The 17,834-nt window shown below is 41.4% G+C and overlaps 1 protein-coding gene across 1 annotated transcript; it reads left to right on the top strand.

Annotated features, from left to right (window-relative positions):
• The first annotated feature begins 3,700 nt into the window (after positions 1-3,700).
• STEAP4 (STEAP4 metalloreductase) lies at positions 3,701-8,709 on the top strand. Its single transcript, XM_016218898.2, has 4 exons — positions 3,701-4,159; positions 4,812-5,339; positions 6,596-6,760; positions 8,141-8,709. The coding sequence occupies exons 1-4, from the start codon at positions 3,704-3,706 to the stop codon at positions 8,402-8,404; spliced, it is 1,413 nt and encodes a 470-aa protein (XP_016074384.2). The 5' UTR covers positions 3,701-3,703; the 3' UTR covers positions 8,405-8,709.
• Positions 8,710-17,834: the final 9,125 nt, after the last annotated feature.

Below are 17,834 nucleotides of genomic sequence, written 5' to 3'. Positions count from 1 at the left end.
AGACTATTGATACAGGCACCAAGGTGGATGAATCTCCAGGGCATTATGCTAAGAGAGAGAAAAAAAAGCCAATAAGAAAAGGTTACATTTTGTGGGGTTTTATTTATAGAATATTCTCAAAATGACAAAATTATAGAGTTAGAGAACAGATTAATGGTTTTGACGGGCTGGGGGAGGCAGGGAGGGGTAAGGATGACTATCCAGGAGAAGTGCTGGAATAGTTTGTACCGTGACTGCAGCAGTAGATACATGAACCTACATGTGGGATACAATGACATAGAACTATACACATGTCTTGTACCAAGGTCAGTTTCCCAGTTTCGATATTGTACTACAGCTATGTAAAATATAACCATTGGGAGTGTTAACTAATAAAGGTCTGAGGATGTTAAACAACTTAAAAGTTTATTTGGAGTCTTAAAAGATTTGAATCCCTGAGACACAGATTCAGGTAGCAACCCAATTTGCCCTCCAGAGAGAACAAAGGCAGGGTTTGTAAAGGCAAAAACCACCAAGTGTAATTCTTTCATGCAAATGAAGGATTACTGGTTAGGTAACAGATTGGTTAGTTTCAATATGCAAACAAGGGGATAAAAAACTACAAGGTGGAGGTCAAGTCCATGTGTGTCCACAGAGCAGTTGTTGTTCCAGGAGGTTTGTGAGTCAGCCTTGAGCTGAGTGTGGCAATGGGTTTAGCAATTTGGTAGCTCTGAGAACTGAGACACAAGATGTGCACAGCCCGCCCCCCCCCTTCCTTAATAGCCTCCTGATTCTATTTTATATAAAGTGACTCTCTTGGCAATGCTTATTCCATTTTATTTTTTTCCATTATCAGAGGAAATAAATTGTGAAGGATGTACAGGAACCTCTTGTACTATCTTTACAACTTTCTGCGAGTCTATAATTATTTCAGATGAAAAGATTTTTTTTGGTTAATGTCATTGATTTGTTAACTATAAGCATTTAATATATGCAGTTTTTGTAATCCTGTTGGACATCCCCACGGTTTTAATATGTTAAAATCTTCTGAAGCTGGAAGTGGCCTGAGCCTCTCTGATGTCTGACCTCTGGGAGGTGAGAGAAGTAAACACACTCACACCAGACTGGCTCTGGCATCCTCATGGCATGCCAAGTTAAGAACATCCAAGAAGAGTGCTGCCTCGGGTTTCTAAAACCTGGGGTGGGATCTGCAAACTGAGGGAGATGAGCGACACTACATGACCCACACCTGATCCCTCTTAGCACACACACACACACACACGCATTTCAGTGGCGGCCGCTACCATGGCTTTCACAGTCCTCTTGGCCACCTTTACATCTGCGTCATTGGTTGCCAATCTCTATAAACATTACCTGTTGGATCACATTACCTGTCTGGCCCGCTTCTCAAGGGGCCTATCTGGGAAATGCTTCCATAGGAGGTAAAACCAACCCTGGAGATCTTCCAGACCAGGTGATATTCTTGTTGTGTTTCCTGTTATATGAGGTTTATAAAGAGCTGAAGGAAAGAGAGGAGACCACTGTTATGTTTTAACTATTTTAACCCGTCTTTCCCTTAATAACTCTGCTTCCTGTATGCCATCTTTTTTATTTTCTTTATTCCGGAATTCCATCCTCCACCTAAGAGTAAATAGGACTAGGAACCTTTTTTTAAAGTTTTTAAGCAAGAAACCTTACTACTTCCATAAATTCATGTTTACACACAGGAGCTATTTTGAGTTACAAACAGTCTGAAATGCGTGTAACTTCCTTCTTTATGTAGTGCTTACTGTAAAATGACCTCTTGTGGTTTAGAGCATGCATACATCATACATCTCATTGTTACGTACTCTAACTTTTTTTTCCATGTCATTTCATCATCCCAGTTATGGTAAGCTTAGGTCTGATGATTTTTCTTTTTTCATCATAAAATAATCAAAATACTGCATTTCCCTGGGTTGAGCAGCAAGCAGAGCTGCAACAAAGGCTTGTGTGCAGCTGGTTTATTAGGAAAGTGATGTGAGGGAGCAGGCGTGAGGGGCAGGGAGCACAAACCAGGGGAGGTGGCGAAGTCAGGAGCGGATGTTATGCTGGCCACTGCTACAGACTAGTGCTCTGATCCACTGGGACCTTCTGAGGAGCCAGCCTTGTGGAGTTGGTCAGAACTGTGTGCCAGAGATGAAAGGGAAGCACTTATCTATGGAGTCCTGATCCCCATTGGTCTATGGGGGCCTCATGGGTTGTGTATTGTGAGTGCTTCACAGGCCTAGATATCAGAGGAGCCCCAGGACAGGAATCAAGAGATATACGATGTGGGGCCCCTAAGTGAGCCTCTGTTGGGCACTGGAAGCTGAGCAGCACTTAGTTACTGCCCAAGGGCTGGGAACAGAACCCGGAGGATTTGATGCGGAGCCCAAGGTGTGGCCAACACAATTATCAACCTAAGAACTTCTGTAACTTGATGAGGAGTAACTCACTGCCCAATGGAATCACTATATTTCGTTCTATTAGTCAGCCGATGATATTTAAATCTCCTTACTGGTTTTGTATCTTCAATTTGCCCAGTGATGTCTCTGAAGGTTGAAGAGTGAAAATAAATTTTAGTGGTTGGGGTAACAGCCCAAGTGTGTTACACTGGATTAGCAGCCTGCATTTTGAGGGAAATATTAAAATAGAATGTGAAATAATTACAAATGAGGGAAATTTACACTTGAGCTGTTTTTACATCTATGTTCTGATAAATTCATATGCTCTAAAGCCATTTCATGGAGGGTTTTATTTCTAAGAAATAAGTGAGGAAAGCAGAAGCTTCTTAAGAATTGTGGAAAGCTGTGTCAGATAAATTTTAGGTACTTTGAAAAACAGTTGTAGAAGCATAATTAACCCTTAATTTACAGAATTTATATAAAGGTTATATTAATTTGATAACTGATAGATTAAGTAATCTATTAATAACCAATTTACTATGTCTCAAAAACTGTTTTAAGATAAACAAATTCATCTGATCCTTCCAATGTCTCCAAAGTAGGTACATACAATCAATTTCTCATTTTAAAGATGTTGACACTGAGCCACAAAGAGTTTGAGTAACTTACCCAAGGTCACACTGCTAGTAATAGGTGGAACAAAAACATGGTACTGTGTAGTCAATATCTTCATTTTTTTAAAAAAGTTTATGGCAGGTTATAATAAGTGAATGTGTCCAGAATTACTCTCTCTTTGCAATGATTAAAATGATCCAAGTGAGAATATGTGGAAAAAACATCATCCATCTCATTACAGGACACTGGCAACTTGATCAAATCTGCATTTTGCTTGCAAATGTTCACCCCAATATAAGAGAGAGAAAAATAATATATTAGGACAAACAAATAGAGAAGTGAAGGGATAGCCAGGCAGACTGAGAACTTTTGGAACTGTAAGTGTTCAGTGAATGTCATATCATTGCAAAGCATGTGCACAGTTTAAAACATCCACCAGTAAGTGTCTTGGTTTTTTATTGCACCTCTTTACCCAACAGAAGTTTTTCATCAATGACTTTGTTAAATAAGATACATGAGAATATGTATAACAATGTTTTTCTCTTTCCAAATTTTGTGGGAAATTCATTAGAAGCTTAAAACAACACCAGTCAACCACCCTTTCCTGGAGATAATTCTCATTAATCTTTCCATGCCCAGAGCATTCATATTTTGTTGGGTATTTGTTCTATTATCTTTCAGTCATGGAGAAAACTTCTACAGATACACTTCCTCTTACTATGATTTCTTCAGAAGAGCAAGAGACTGTATGCATTTTCGGAACTGGAGATTTTGGACGATCGCTGGGACTTAAAATGATCCAGTGTGGTTATTCGATTGTTTTTGGAAGTCGAAACCCCAGGATGTCCAGTCTGCTGCCCAGTGGTGCGGAGGTCTTGGGCTATGGGGAAGCAGCCCAGAAGTCCGACATCATAATCATGGCAATCCACAGGGAACATTATGAGCTTCTCCCAGCTCTAACTGAGGTTCTCCGGGGCAAAATATTGATCGATGTCAGCAACAACCTCAAAATGCATCAGTACCCGGAATCGAATGCAGAGTACCTTGCTCAGCTGGTGCCGGGAGCGCACGTAGTGAAAGCGTTTAACACCATCTCCGCCTGGGCTCTGCAGTCAGGAGCCCTGGATGCAAGTCGGCAGGTAAGGTTAAACGATGAATTTACTTTACATTCCATCTTTAGCAAGTGAATTTTTTTTATGTGCACTGACCTCAAAGATTCCCAAATAAAATACCCACTAAGTACTTCATTCTGCTAATATGTGCCATGAACCGTTTTCTCGGGTTGAACCAAGCAGGGTAGTCCATTGTGATTCATTTCCCACTGTCTGCAAAGCTTTTGGGTTGATGGAACCCAGTGGTGTGAGTCTCCAGAGGCCTCTTGTTAATACTAGAAAACAACACACCTAAAATCATTGGCAGAGATCCTTTCCGCTCCCATTCCCTCGTAGGAAACTAGATCCATTTATTCACTGAGATCAGCAGCAATCCGTAAGTGACCCGGCACCCACGAATGCAGGAGAAACATCAAACGGCTCACACTGTGGAAAACAAAGTCTTGTCACATCACCAGTGCGACGTGCCTGAAGCCACTCCCAGCTTGAAACCCTGGTGCTTACCTATCCGACCCACGTGTGCAAGTCTAAAACATCATCTTATTAAACACGTTGGTTTGACATTTTTGTTTGAAAAGCAGCTCACTGCTCCGTGTCCCATTCTAAGCAGTACTTACATAGACTTTCAAAATCATTATGACGGAAAGAATAAATACACCACTAATTCTCTTTAACGCAGGTGTTCGTCTGTGGGAATGACAGCAAAGCCAAGCAGAGAGTGATGGACATCGTCCGCACCCTTGGACTGACTCCGTTGGATCAAGGCTCTCTCACGGCAGCCAGTGAAATCGAAAACTACCCCCTGCAACTGTTTCCAATGTGGAGGCTCCCCTTCTACTTGTCCGCTTTCCTGTGCGGCTTCTTCTTTGTCTACTGTGTTATCCGAGATGTCATCTACCCTTACGTCTATGAAAGGAAGGACAGCACGTTTCGCATGGCCGTCTCCATCCCCAATCGGGTCTTTCCCATAGCGGCCCTGATGCTGCTCTCCCTGGTCTACCTCCCCGGCGTCATCGCTGCTGTCCTGCAGCTCTACCGAGGCACCAAATACCGCCGCTTCCCAGGCTGGCTGGACCGCTGGATGCTCTGCAGAAAGCAGCTGGGCCTGCTGGCGCTGGGATTTGCCTTCCTGCATGTCATCTACACGCTCCTGATTCCTATTCGTTACTATGTACGATGGAGGCTGGAAAACCGAACCATTAGCCAGGTAAGTCTCTACTCATTTGAACTCTCCTGCTCCGCAAATCAAAGAGGAATCTGCTGCATGATATTCCAGCTTACGGTTATAGAAAAGCGGCCTTCTAAGCATCTTTATTTTTCAAAGTAACTAGAATTAGACTCCTCATGTCTGTTTTTCGTTTTTCTTTTTGTCTTTGAGTGAATCCAGTTGACATCTCATACAGCCACTGAGAAGGAAAGTTAGATGCCCAGGTTCCCTTGGGTCCAGACCTGGATTCCTAGGACTGACTGACTGGGATCCTGATACACCTACAGATTTGAGGGAGCAGGAAACCTAATGACACTTCCTTTGAATTCCCTTGGGGCACATTCAATAACTGTAAACCAACCCATTTTCAAGTTTCTGTTTTTACACATGCTTCCTCATTCTGGAAATCAAAACCAGCCATCCTGTTGGTAAGGGGGCCATTCCAACATGTGTCACAAGAATGTAAACAAATTTACAAGAGTGTTTATAACCCCATTAATGTTTTGACGTGTGAGATTGTCCTCAACTGTTTAGTTCTGTAAGCAAATGGCAAACACCATTTTCTGCATAGCCAACAAATTCAGAGAGGATCAACTCAGGATGTCTAAAAGCAGTCCCAGAGGAAGTGCTATACATCAACTCTAGTTAGGACATAATTGGTTTTGACCAATCTTACATCAGTCTCAGAGTTTATTAGTCAACAACTCATTGATGTTGCTTCTGTGGGCTTCTCTACAAATAGATGGGAAGTTCTTGGGTAAGAATCACATTAAAGGGGCCTGATTTCTGTCAATCTGTGGTGTGACAGACTTAATGCTGTGTTACAATATAATAGACATGAAAGAAACTAAACTTCCTATGTATGAATAATCAGCATGTAAAATAGAAAAACAGAATCTTGACGGAATTATTTGAGAACATCAAGTTTTGTTCAGGGAACAAGAAATCATATTGTAAAGAAGGTTTAAGTAAATGTGTACTTTGTTTTAGGATTTATAGGGTCAATTAAAACTCCCTCTACCACTCCTAGAGTCAACTATTATAATGACGCCCCAGCAGAACCAATTACTCTTTCTACCAAAGAAATAATTTCTAAGTGTACTTTCCTCTACAATTATTTTCAAATGATTATTAAGAAATGACATCTAATTTGTCTTGAGCAAATAAACCGTGCAGAGGTATTTTCAGTCCCCTTGGAAGTTTGGGCAGTTTATAAAATAATGTAATTTTTTAAAATTGCTTATAATTTTTCTTAGGCAATATCCAAGAAAGAAAATCCATTTAGTACCACTTCTGCCTGGCTTAGTGATTCATATCTGTCTTTGGGAATCCTTGGATTTTTCTTCTTTGTCCTCTTGGGGATCACTTCCTTGCCATCAGTTAGCAACACGGTCAACTGGAGAGAGTTCCGATTTGTCCAGGTAAGGACCTCAAGATTTAATCTATTTTAATTGCAAAATGAGCCTGGCTTTACAAATGTTCTCATTTTTCTCTCACACTATGCATACATTTTCATTTTGCTCCATCACTTCCCTAGCAATCTCATAAAAATAGCAACTGAAACAAGTTCAAATTAGAAAATGCTCAACTCTGGTACCAAAAGGCAGATTCCATAATGGTTTGATTCCTAACAGGGCATCCCTTGCCAAGACTCCTGACTACTCGCAGAGCCACAGCTACAAGTATAGAGTGAAAAGCACCAACAGCTATTGTACTTTGTGGACATGTACTTGGTGCAAGGCAAAGAGAAACCCAAAGACAACATTTTTCCTTTTGAAAATCAGCCTTAGATAAGAGATGCATTGATATATAAAGCAATATATTTTAAAATAAATTTTAAAACCTTAGAAACAAGACTTGCTAGACTATCATCATACCAGACTCAATCCTGTCCTGTAACAGGAAAAATCTGATTTTTTCCACATATCAACCACCAGACACCTCATTAAAGAGGATTTTAAACTATTTTTAGAAACCAGTGCTCCTCAAAGTGTGGTACCTGGACCAGCAACATCAGCATCACCTGGGATCTTGTTAGATACACAAATCCCCAGGCCCTCCCAGACCTAATGGATCAGAAACTCTGGGTGTGTGACCCAGCAGTTTGTTTTAACAAGCCCTCCCGATTATTCTGATGTGTGTTCATTGTAAACCAGTATAATGGAATAGACCATTAGTAACTGATACTAGGTTTGAATTTTATAGAACTGTTCAAATTACAAAAGTCAACAGTTTTTTCCAGGGACCAAATGCAGTCAACATTTTGTCATGTTAACACCTTTATTCAAGGCATAAAAATAGAAATAAATGTTGAGCTTTAGTATTTAGGCCAAAACAGACAAAAGTCAAGTTTGCTCATTGCTCTTTATTGCAATAGAAATTAGCCAGTATCTGCTTTGAGTCAGTAACGTAGGTGGTACTTCATGAGGACACACTGTGTCTTATACATCTCTGACCTCCTGAAATGGGGGTCAGGGAAAGAGTTTTACCACAGACTAAGAAGGCAAGGCACCTTACTTATCCCAACTCAAAAGAGTTTACTCCTGGGACACTTTCCCATCCAGCCAGGTTAGATGAAACCACCATGTCATTTGTAAGCACAATCTTTTTTCTAATTTTTAATGAAATATTTATCACCCTGAAGGAGGGTTAATGCTTTCATCAGTACTTTGCAGTGTGTTCTAAATATGATAGGTTTCAAAGGTGTGCAGCTGTTGACAATATTCTTCGCTGGCTTAGAGTGTTTTACTTTAAAATGCAAATAGCATTAATGCACATGTTTTTGTTTCTTGCTTTTATAGTCCAAACTGGGTTATTTGACCCTGATCTTGTGCACAGCTCACACCCTGATATATGGTGGAAAGAAATTCTTGAATCCTTCGACTCTCCGATGGTACCTTCCTTCAGCTTACGTGCTGGCACTCATCATTCCCTGCACAGTGCTGGTGGCCAAGTTCATCCTCATCTTGCCATGTGTAGACAAGACCCTCACACGGATCCGCCAGGGCTGGGAAAGGAACTCGAAATCCTCGAAATCGGCACTGAATGGAAAGACAGATATTTAAGGCAGTGTTCAATTCACCCAGAGTTCTGAACTGCATGTTTAGAGACAAATAAGAGGCTCAGTCAAGAAAGCATTTTTCTCCCACCCTGGCCTGAGGTTTATGAACAGCGAAGGACATGTTGCCTGACTTTGAGAAACTGAGAGATTGGTAGAGAACAGCATTTTGCCTTGGGTTAGTGATGAATTAGTGTAGGTCCCGCCTCTCCTGGAGGCACAGATTAGCCTCCTGTCTTCCCGCTCAGAAGCTTCTCCTGTGGGCACCACGCGTAACCTAATGTCTTGCAAATTCCAGGGAGAGTACATGCAACTTCCTTCTCTGGTTCAAAGGCTGAGTGGAGTGACAGAGAAAACAGTAAAATGATGGCCACTGATAAAGGCTTTGTAAGGTATGTCTGAAGAAGACGGCCCAATGAAGTAAAAGAAATGAGTTTTTTGGGTATTTTTGTTTTTGTTTTTTGACATGAAAGTGATTATAAATATTGCTATAGTGAATTTTGTAGTGAAATGTGCTCTTTGATTTTGCTTTTACCAATATGGATGTGTACAGTGGGGAGCTATTTCATAATACAACAAAAATACTACCATTGATTGGAAGTATGGGTCAAATATATGCAAATATATAGAGTTACCCAGAGATCCTTCCTCTACAGGAAAGGTTGAGTTAAAATTGAAGGATACACACTTGGATTTTCTCAATGTACAATGAGCGAGGAAAGGTTGATAAAAGCCCTTGCACAAAAAGTTCAAATAAACCCAAATTTTAGATAGCAAGCTAAATAAATGTAAAGTTGCTCTAGATTAGGTTTGGTTTTACTTAGGTATTGTGTGGTTTGCTTTGTAAATAATATATTCCAAATATCATTCATTGCTAATCAGCTACGAAATGAAGTTCTAGTATAAAAAAGTCACTTCTATAATTTGTCATAGTTCATTATAATTTTAGGCAGTGGAATTAAATGAATAATGAAAGTGTAACTGTGACGAATGCACAGATGAGAGAGAATTATGGAAAGTTTTAGGGCAGAAAGGTGTGAGCATGAGACTTGGTTCTTTCTCAGATCCTCACTGGAAAGCAGGATGATTCTGTTGGGAGCAGTGAGAACGGCACCTGTTAGACAGGTGGGGTCAGACCAGACCTGGGTTCAATGACCTTAAGAATTCAGAGCCAAGACCCAAACTATAAAAGAACATTCATTTTGTTAATCACAGAGGTAGAAAAAGTAATTCCTAGAAGAAGTGGGTTTAGGAAACAAGTTATAGAGGCAAAGGAAGGGCTTTAGAGTTTAGAAGTGAGGAAGATAAAGGTGACCTGCCTGTGGGGAAGAAGAGGGGGTGAGGAAAGGCTTGGGCATGGTCTAGGGAAGGAGAGCTTCTGGGTCCTCCTTCCTAAGGGTTTTAAGGGTGGAGATTTTAGGGGAGGCCTCAGGGGAAGATATCAATAGAATATTCAGCAGCTTTCCAGGTGTGTCCTTTCAGGTTCAGGGTCTCCACTAATTGATTGGTTAGCACCAGGGCAGGGGGGTCATTATCCAATGCAGCTGGCCCTGAGGTCCGTCAGCCATGGGGTCACTTGTCTGGTTTTGCGGCTTTTCTGGGCCTGGAGCCAAAATACAACTGAGGCCTACATGTTATCTCTAGGGAGGAAAGGTCAGGGGGTCCAAACTGCATGACCAGAGATATGCTAGGGGAGGGAAGGTCCCTGGGGGTGAGGTCCCACCCTACAATTGTCCTTTGTTAGGCACCTAGGGCTTTCCACCCTTGTGACCTTCTGTACCTGGCCCATTGTTCTTGCTCTGCTCATGTCTATCTAACTGCCTACCACAATTCTCTCTGTTTTTCTGTGTTGATAGTTCCATTTCCAAGGTGGCCTTCACCAGAATTAGCCTTCCTGGCTCATATATGGACCTAAAAAGAGCCTTATGCAAGATCTTCTCACATACTGAAATAACCAGAAGGCTTGGGTTTGACATTTTTTGCGTGCTCTATCAAGACCATTTATTCTCTTTTTTACTTTTTTTTTTTTTTTAAGTCCTCACTCAAGGGCATGCTTCGAGAGAGGAAGGGGAGAGAGAGACAGAGAGAGAGAGCTAGAGGAACATCAATGTGAGAGAGCAACATTGATCAGTTGCCTTCCATACGTGCCCCCACCAGGGATCAAACCCAAAACCCAGGCATGTGCCCTGACTGGGAATTGAACCAGCAACTTCTAGTGCACAGGATCACGCTCGACCTACTGAGCCACTCAGCCGAGTTCTATTTGACTTTTATAATCATATATTCTACATGACAATATACAAAATAATTAAAATGTATTAAAACATCACCCATAATCCAGGATATTTTTCTATAAAACTTTTTGGAAATAGTTCAATTTATACTGTATACTCAACTTCACACCCTTTTTCACTTAATACGTTAGCTACTTTGTTCTCTTAGTTACATGGTATATGTTTTAAACTTATAGGTGCATAGTATTATATCAAATGGGCATTTGTTAACTACTGCTCTAATTAAACATGTAGGTTATATTCATTTTTACTAAAACAAATAACATTTCAGAGAATATCTTAGCACTTACAACTTTTTTCCATATTCTAAATTATTTCCTCAAAATACCTGCCAAGAATTGGGATTACAAAATTTAAGAACTTTTAATAGCATTTGATATATATTGCCGAATTATTTCTAAAGTGACATTGTCAATATCATTGGTATTGGATAAGGGTGTTGGTTTCATCAAAACCTTACAGGTTTTGTTTTTTAATCTTAATTTGCATTAATTGAGAAGATACACAGAGCATATAATCCATTCACTTATCCTATTCATCCCTCTATTTTATGCCAAACAGCCAAGTGTTGGAGGGTTGGAGCCTGCCCTTTGTCCAGAGAACTGGTTGAGAACTATCTAGGCTGATATTGAAAAAAAAGCCTTGTGGGTTAACCACGCTCCTTTTTAGTAGCAGAGTAATATGTTTTTACCGGGTCACAGTTCATCACTAAAAATGGAAAATCCCATACCTAGGTAACAAAGCTTTCCGGGAGTAAAGTGGATTCTAGTTTTATAACCTAGTAAAAGTGCTCTACCCAGGTACTTAGTAAAAGCTTTCCATGAAGCTAGGGATTAAAGAGCACCCCCTCCTGGTTTTGACATAGCACTAAATTGCCAAGCCTGACCCTCAGCCTCCACAGCAAAGGGTCCAAATCCCACCAGCTGACCAGAGAAGCCAATTTCCTTTTTCCCTTCCCAAATTCCTCCCTCCCCAAACCATCAAACCAGTTTGACCATCCTAACCCAGCCAACTCCTCTGGTTTACTTACGGTGGAAAGCGTAAGTTTGGAATAGATGGAAATAGTGAACTACATTCCTTTTAACAGATCCAAGCTGGTCTACATAAAAACATCAGACTACATTTCTTCACTACTTGTGTGTTTCCTGTATTCTAGGGAAAAAATTTATGAAGCTCATAGACCTTTTATTTTTGTATATTTTCCTCATATGTAATGAGGACTGCTTTTGTAAATGTGTATTCATTAAACATTATTTAAAAAATATTTTTCAGCTTTGTTTAATTCTGGTTTTAACTCATCAGCATTCCAGAGAAAGTGATGAGAAGATTTTGAATCACAGCAGTTTCAGCATCAGGAACTAAAAATATCTCCCTGCAGAAATAAGGAAAAAGAGAGGCCGTTACATGGGTTTTAAAGCACATTAGCGGATTTGCAGCCTCATGCAATGTATGCCTGAGTTCAGTGAGGAGATGCATTCCTATATTCTGCCTGCTTCAGTTTCACCTTGAGAGAGGGGAAAGCATCAGCTGGCCGGGTTGATGGGTATGAATATACTTTCCACACTGGGCTTTCCTTCTTCCAGGTGGATGCCACCCAGAAAGGGCTAACGACCTGATGGGTGGACTGCCTTCAGATTGGATTGCAGTCTCTGGGACCAGAATTTAAACTCCCTGCACAATTGGACAGCTGCAGCCATGATGGGTGTTATCATTCTTTCAAAAGGAAAATAAAAACTGATAGAGAGAGGGCCGTCAGCCTAGAGTAGAAGCAAATAGAAAAGCCCCTACTCAAAAGCTACTTCAATTAGAAATTGCAAGTGTTTATTGTTCAGGGATCACAGAAGAGCCATGATGCTGATGAATGTATACAATAAATTTTACCTCTAGGAGCTCAAAAGATTCTGGACATCCTCCCCAAATCAAGGTGGAATGGCAGTCAAGGGGCTGCACACAGAGCTCACAATTTTCATTCTGCATTGACATAATCATCACCCATACCACCAGCTGTCTAATACATGCACACCAAAAAATCCTAATATGATCCTGCTCTGATTCTGTACAATGAGTTAGGATTACAACATAGAAAAAGCCTCTGCTCCTCTAAAGATCTGTCCAGTCAAATTTAGGAAGGAGAGTAAGTTACTCTTTAATGCTTTACCTTTCCTGAGGCTCAAGGCAAAGACCTGCCTCTCAGGTAAGAGGAAGTAAGAAAAAGACCCAAATGGGGGAGGAGAAGGGTCATGGGGGGAGGAGGAAGAAATGGGGGGTCAGAGAAAAGGGAAGCTTGGCTGAGCAGGACAGTGGACCCCCCCCCCCAGCCCAACCAGGACAACAGCATCCAGTTCTACATGTTTCCTGCTCCAAGGGAATCCTGGGGAGTTCTCAGTGACGTCTATTGATTAATACCATGAGCAAAGCCTGAGCTGAAAACTTGATATATATTATCTTATTTAATCATCATTAATAATTCTCTAAAGTACTGTTAAATAAAAAACTTTTAAGGCTAAAATCTTTGCTAAAAGAAAGGATTTCTTGAGCCATACACTAGCCAGAAAAAGGGCCAGTGGCCCTGGGGCGAGTGGCCTAAACCACCAACAGCAGGGAGAGGTGGAAAAGACGAACATGTCCACAGTCCTCAGCTCATGGACCTTCTACACACCGAGTTTGGAGAAGAACAAGTGAGTTGTTTGGAAAGAAATTCCATCAGCTACAGATAAAGCTGATGGGAGCAGGTGCAGTGGGACTAGTTCTGGGTTAGGCCCATAGTCCATAAGGAAGAAGTGTTTCCCCTTAAAATTGGTTGTGCACAGCAGTCTAGAAAGCTAATGCCTAGCCAGGCAAGGTGCAGAGGCACCTGCCGGGAGGCTACTTGCCTATTCTCTTTAGATAATCTGGGAAATAGCTTGTAAATTAATTCAAAGCTTCAACATACCTTAGGATTGTAAGCAATCTTTCATTGGCTTTGTCCTGCAGTTATTAACTGATTAACCCTCTCTTGTCCCCTCCTCCCTCCCTCCAGCCTGCTGAACTTTATTTTAGGACATCTCAGAATTTTTTCATGTCAGTATGTACTCTTATTATCCCCATTTTTCAGAAGAGACTGAACCTTGAAAATACTGAGTGCCTTTGCTTGGAAGAGGCCGAGCTGGGATTTGAATCGAGGCAGTCTGGCTCCAGGGCCATTCCCTTTCAACAGCACAATATAATGAAGGACACTCATTCTGCTCTCCAAAGTGTCCCTTCAAATCTATATATTAGGCTGGATGGATTGAACCAATGGAAACTTTTTTGGAAATTTTTTTAAAAGGAAGCACATTAGCACTTTAAATATTCCTGATTATGCTATCCTTAACACTCCACATTTGCCTGTTGTTGATTTTAATACACCCTATAATGTTGTAGTGGCATTAGATCCATGGTTTCAGCCTGGAGTTCAACTCTGTTGTAGCTGCCATTTTAATCTTCCCACTCCAGCCTGGCCACAAGCATTCCTAAGCATCAAACAGAGCTTTGTTGGTTGAGGGGGAGGTAGGCAAAACCCCCTAACCAGTGGACTCAAAGTAATAGCCAAGGAGAGTACAGATCTTTTCCAGGAGCTGAAAGGCAATGTTTTCTTTCTCTGGTTTCACCTTATATGTGTACTGAGTAAACATATTGTTCTTGAGATTCAGTGACTCACCCAGGAAATATTATAACACCTTTCATTTAGTATTGTAATCTAGTTGAGAAAAATGTATTGTTAACAAATAAATAAAGCTTTAGTCCTATTACCTACAGTTGCCAGTTTCCCAGTTTTGTAACTACAAAGGGCTTTGGAGTGGAATTCACAGTACATCAAAAACCATCAGAACAGAATCAACTAGAATTAAACTTTCCCCTATGATTTTTAGAGAGTCAACTGTTATTGCTGTTGTTTAATATATTTTTTAATACATTTTTATTTATTTCAGACAGAGAAAGGGAGAGGGAGAGAGAGAGAGAGAAACATCAATGATGAGAGAGTCGTTGATTGGCTGCCTGCTGGGGATCGAACCCGCAACCCAGCATGTGCCCTGGCTGGGAATCTAACCTCGATCTCCTGGATCATAGGTCAATGCTCAACCACTGAATCACACTGGCTGGGCAAAAGTCAACTGTTTTTTAAGGAACACAACTTGTAAATTACATTTGATGCTTCAGCAACACGGGTTTGTACTGTGTGGGTCCTCTTATATGCAGATTCTCAATCAATACTGTAAATATATTTTCTGTTTCTTATGATTTTCATAATAACATTTTCTTTTCTCTGGCTTACTTTATTGTAAGAATACAATATATGATACATGCCACATACAAAATTTGTTATTCAACTGCGACTGTTATTGGTAAGGCTTCTGGTCAATGGTATGCTATAAGTAGATAAGTTTGGGGAGGGAAAAGTTAAACACGATTTTCAAATGCATGGGGGATGGCACCCCGAACCCCCACATTGTTCAAGGGTCAACTGTAGTTTCCCTTTTACTAACCCTGTCTTTCATAGGAAGAGAAATCAAAGAAACAACTAGAGAAAGCAAATAAAATAGAATACTTGGAGAAAGAGGAAAGCCTACTTTAAAAGTTTTCTGTGTCTTTTTAAAGAAAGAGAATGACAGTCACGGTCACCACGGCTGTCAGCCCCCTGCCTGTGAAACCTCGTGTACTTATCTTTCCATTCCAGTGACGGGCAAAACTCAAAAGAAGGAAGAGGCTGGAATAAAATCCCACCAGGGCCGCCTGGCCCTCGTGATGCCCTGAGTGTAAGTTCGCGTGCTGCCTGGCACACCCTCTGGCACGGGGACGGTCCCACTGGGGCTGTATAGGGAAGAAAAGGGGTGGGCCCCAGTTCTGGGAAGAGACCTGCCCATTCCCTGGAAACCAGTACATACGCTTCCCCTCACTTTGCTTCCCCCACAATAATCTCCGGAGACGTCTCCAGGATAAGTTGACTTGTGAGTTTAACTCTCGCTTCTCCACTCTCTGGCCATCGCATCAAGCTCGTGCAGCTGACTCTCGGCCTCCTTTTCGCTTTTTGGCTTCGACAAGAAACAGAGAAACAACCCTTGGAAGGACAGAGCGTCCGTCCCGGGGACCAGGCCCCCACAGTGGGGGTCTGGATGATCAAAATTGCTAAGTCACATCAGTGTTCAAATTTCATTAAGGCAGAGCAGGAAAATCTGTGAAAATGGAAGAGATCTGCCACCAAATGACTCTTCATAGCCTCCCAGCCAGCCAGCCAAGCAGGCTTAGTTAGTTCTTCTCGTGGTCAGGTGTTGACTGGCTGCCACCAACAGGAAATCCCTTCCATGTTGAGGCAATTAGAAAACCCTCTAATATCTGACCAAAATGTTTCTAGTGTAGTTCCACCCATTGTTCCCAGTGCCATCATTTAAAGGAGTGGCCTCTGCAGCTGTTCAAGATAAAGGCCAGGTCTTTTGAATTTGTTTTTTCCAGTCCATCACAGACCTGTGTGTGTGTGTGTGTGTGTGTGTGTGTGTGTGTGTGTGTGTCAAACACAAAACCACACACTTAATATTGGGGCAACATCAAATTGCTATAAGAGTTCTAGACTCTTTTCTGAATTTATCAGACTGGTAACAAGCAGGCCACATAAGCCCCGTCTGCACACCACACTCTGATCAGCACTCAAAGGCAGGCTACCAGTCTGGCTTGGCCTGGGCTCCTCCAGAAGCCAACCCAGAGGCAAGGATTCTAATGCAAAGTTTACCATGGAAATGAAATTATTAAGTATGGGGAGTTGAGTAGGAAAGTAAACAGAGCAAGGAAGGAATAAAATGTGGATTTTTCAAGCCAGTGACCACTGTGGGCCCTCCTCCAAGGGGAACCTCTGAAAAGCAAGGTCAAATATACCTCAGAGCTATTCCCTTCAAGGGAAGGGGGGGGGGGGGATATGCACCAAATCCCTGTGCTCACACAAGCAGCTCTCCACAGGTAGAGGTGAATGTCAACAGGATGAGGGTACAGCACTGAAACTGCCACATAATCCAATAGAAAGTGGTGCAGAGAGTTCACGGGGGGGGGGGGGCAGGAAGGGTCTTCAACAAGTAAGTAATATTATGCTTCATTCATGAAGAGGCATGCAAACTGGAACACCACTGAGATGCCAGTTCTCATCTAACAGATGGGCAAAAATCCAAGAGTCAGGACACAGTCTGGGCAAGGCCATGGAAACATGCATTCTCATACAGTGCCCCTGGATGTGCCAACTGGAACCACCCCCACTGAGAACAATTAGACGACACCTTTCAAAATGAAAAGTGAGTAGTTAAGTTTTGACCCAGGGGCCTTGCTCCTGAGAAATTATCCTATAGATGTGCCTACAGGCCTTCAAGATGAAAAATAGGCATCACTATTCATTTTTCTTGTGTTTTGTGAGAGACATCATCAAACAAGAACATGGGCAAGAACTCAAGCATTCATCTATGGGATTGCTTAAGCAGCCTATGATGCCTTCACAGAATGGGGTTCTATGAAGGCATAGAACAAGTGAGGTATCTTCTCTGTTCATATATGGAAAGGTCTCCAAAATGTATTAGAAAGTAAAAAAAAAAAAAAAAATCAAGGTGCAAAATAACACATACAGTTTGATTTCTTTTGTATATGTGCGTTTGGTTATAATTGCCTAATGAAACTAGGCAAGTATAAGCGAGGATTCAAAAGAAACTTATAAAAAAATCAAACCTCAACAGGAGTAGACACAGGAGTGGAAGCACTGTGGGTCTTATATCATTTTAATTTTTTAAATTATATAAATACTGTACCTAATTTTTAAAATAAATTTAACTTAAAAAGTAATTGGTTGCATATCTCTGCTAAGTCTTCTCTTGTTCAGGCTAAACTTCTCCAGCTCATTCACTCCTTCCTCTTTTATGTAATAATTTACAAATCCTTCATCACCATGTTCCCTTCTCCTTGGATCTCCTACAAGCATTTCAATGTTCCTTTTAAAACACAGCGCCTGACCTAAAAACAATTCCAGATGAGCCCTGGCGGGGTAGCTCTGCTGGTTGGAGCCTCATCCTGATGCACCAGGGTTGCGGGTTTTATCCCCACCTGGTCAGGGCACGTGCAAAAAGCAACCAGTGGGTGCACAAATGGAACAAGGGA

This window comes from Miniopterus natalensis, chromosome 10 (assembly GCF_054644295.1).
Source record: "Miniopterus natalensis isolate mMinNat1 chromosome 10, mMinNat1.hap1, whole genome shotgun sequence".
Taxonomy (NCBI): Eukaryota; Metazoa; Chordata; class Mammalia; order Chiroptera; family Miniopteridae; genus Miniopterus; species Miniopterus natalensis.
The sequence above is the reverse complement of the archived record's forward strand: the minus strand, read 5'-3'. Positions and strand labels throughout refer to the sequence as shown.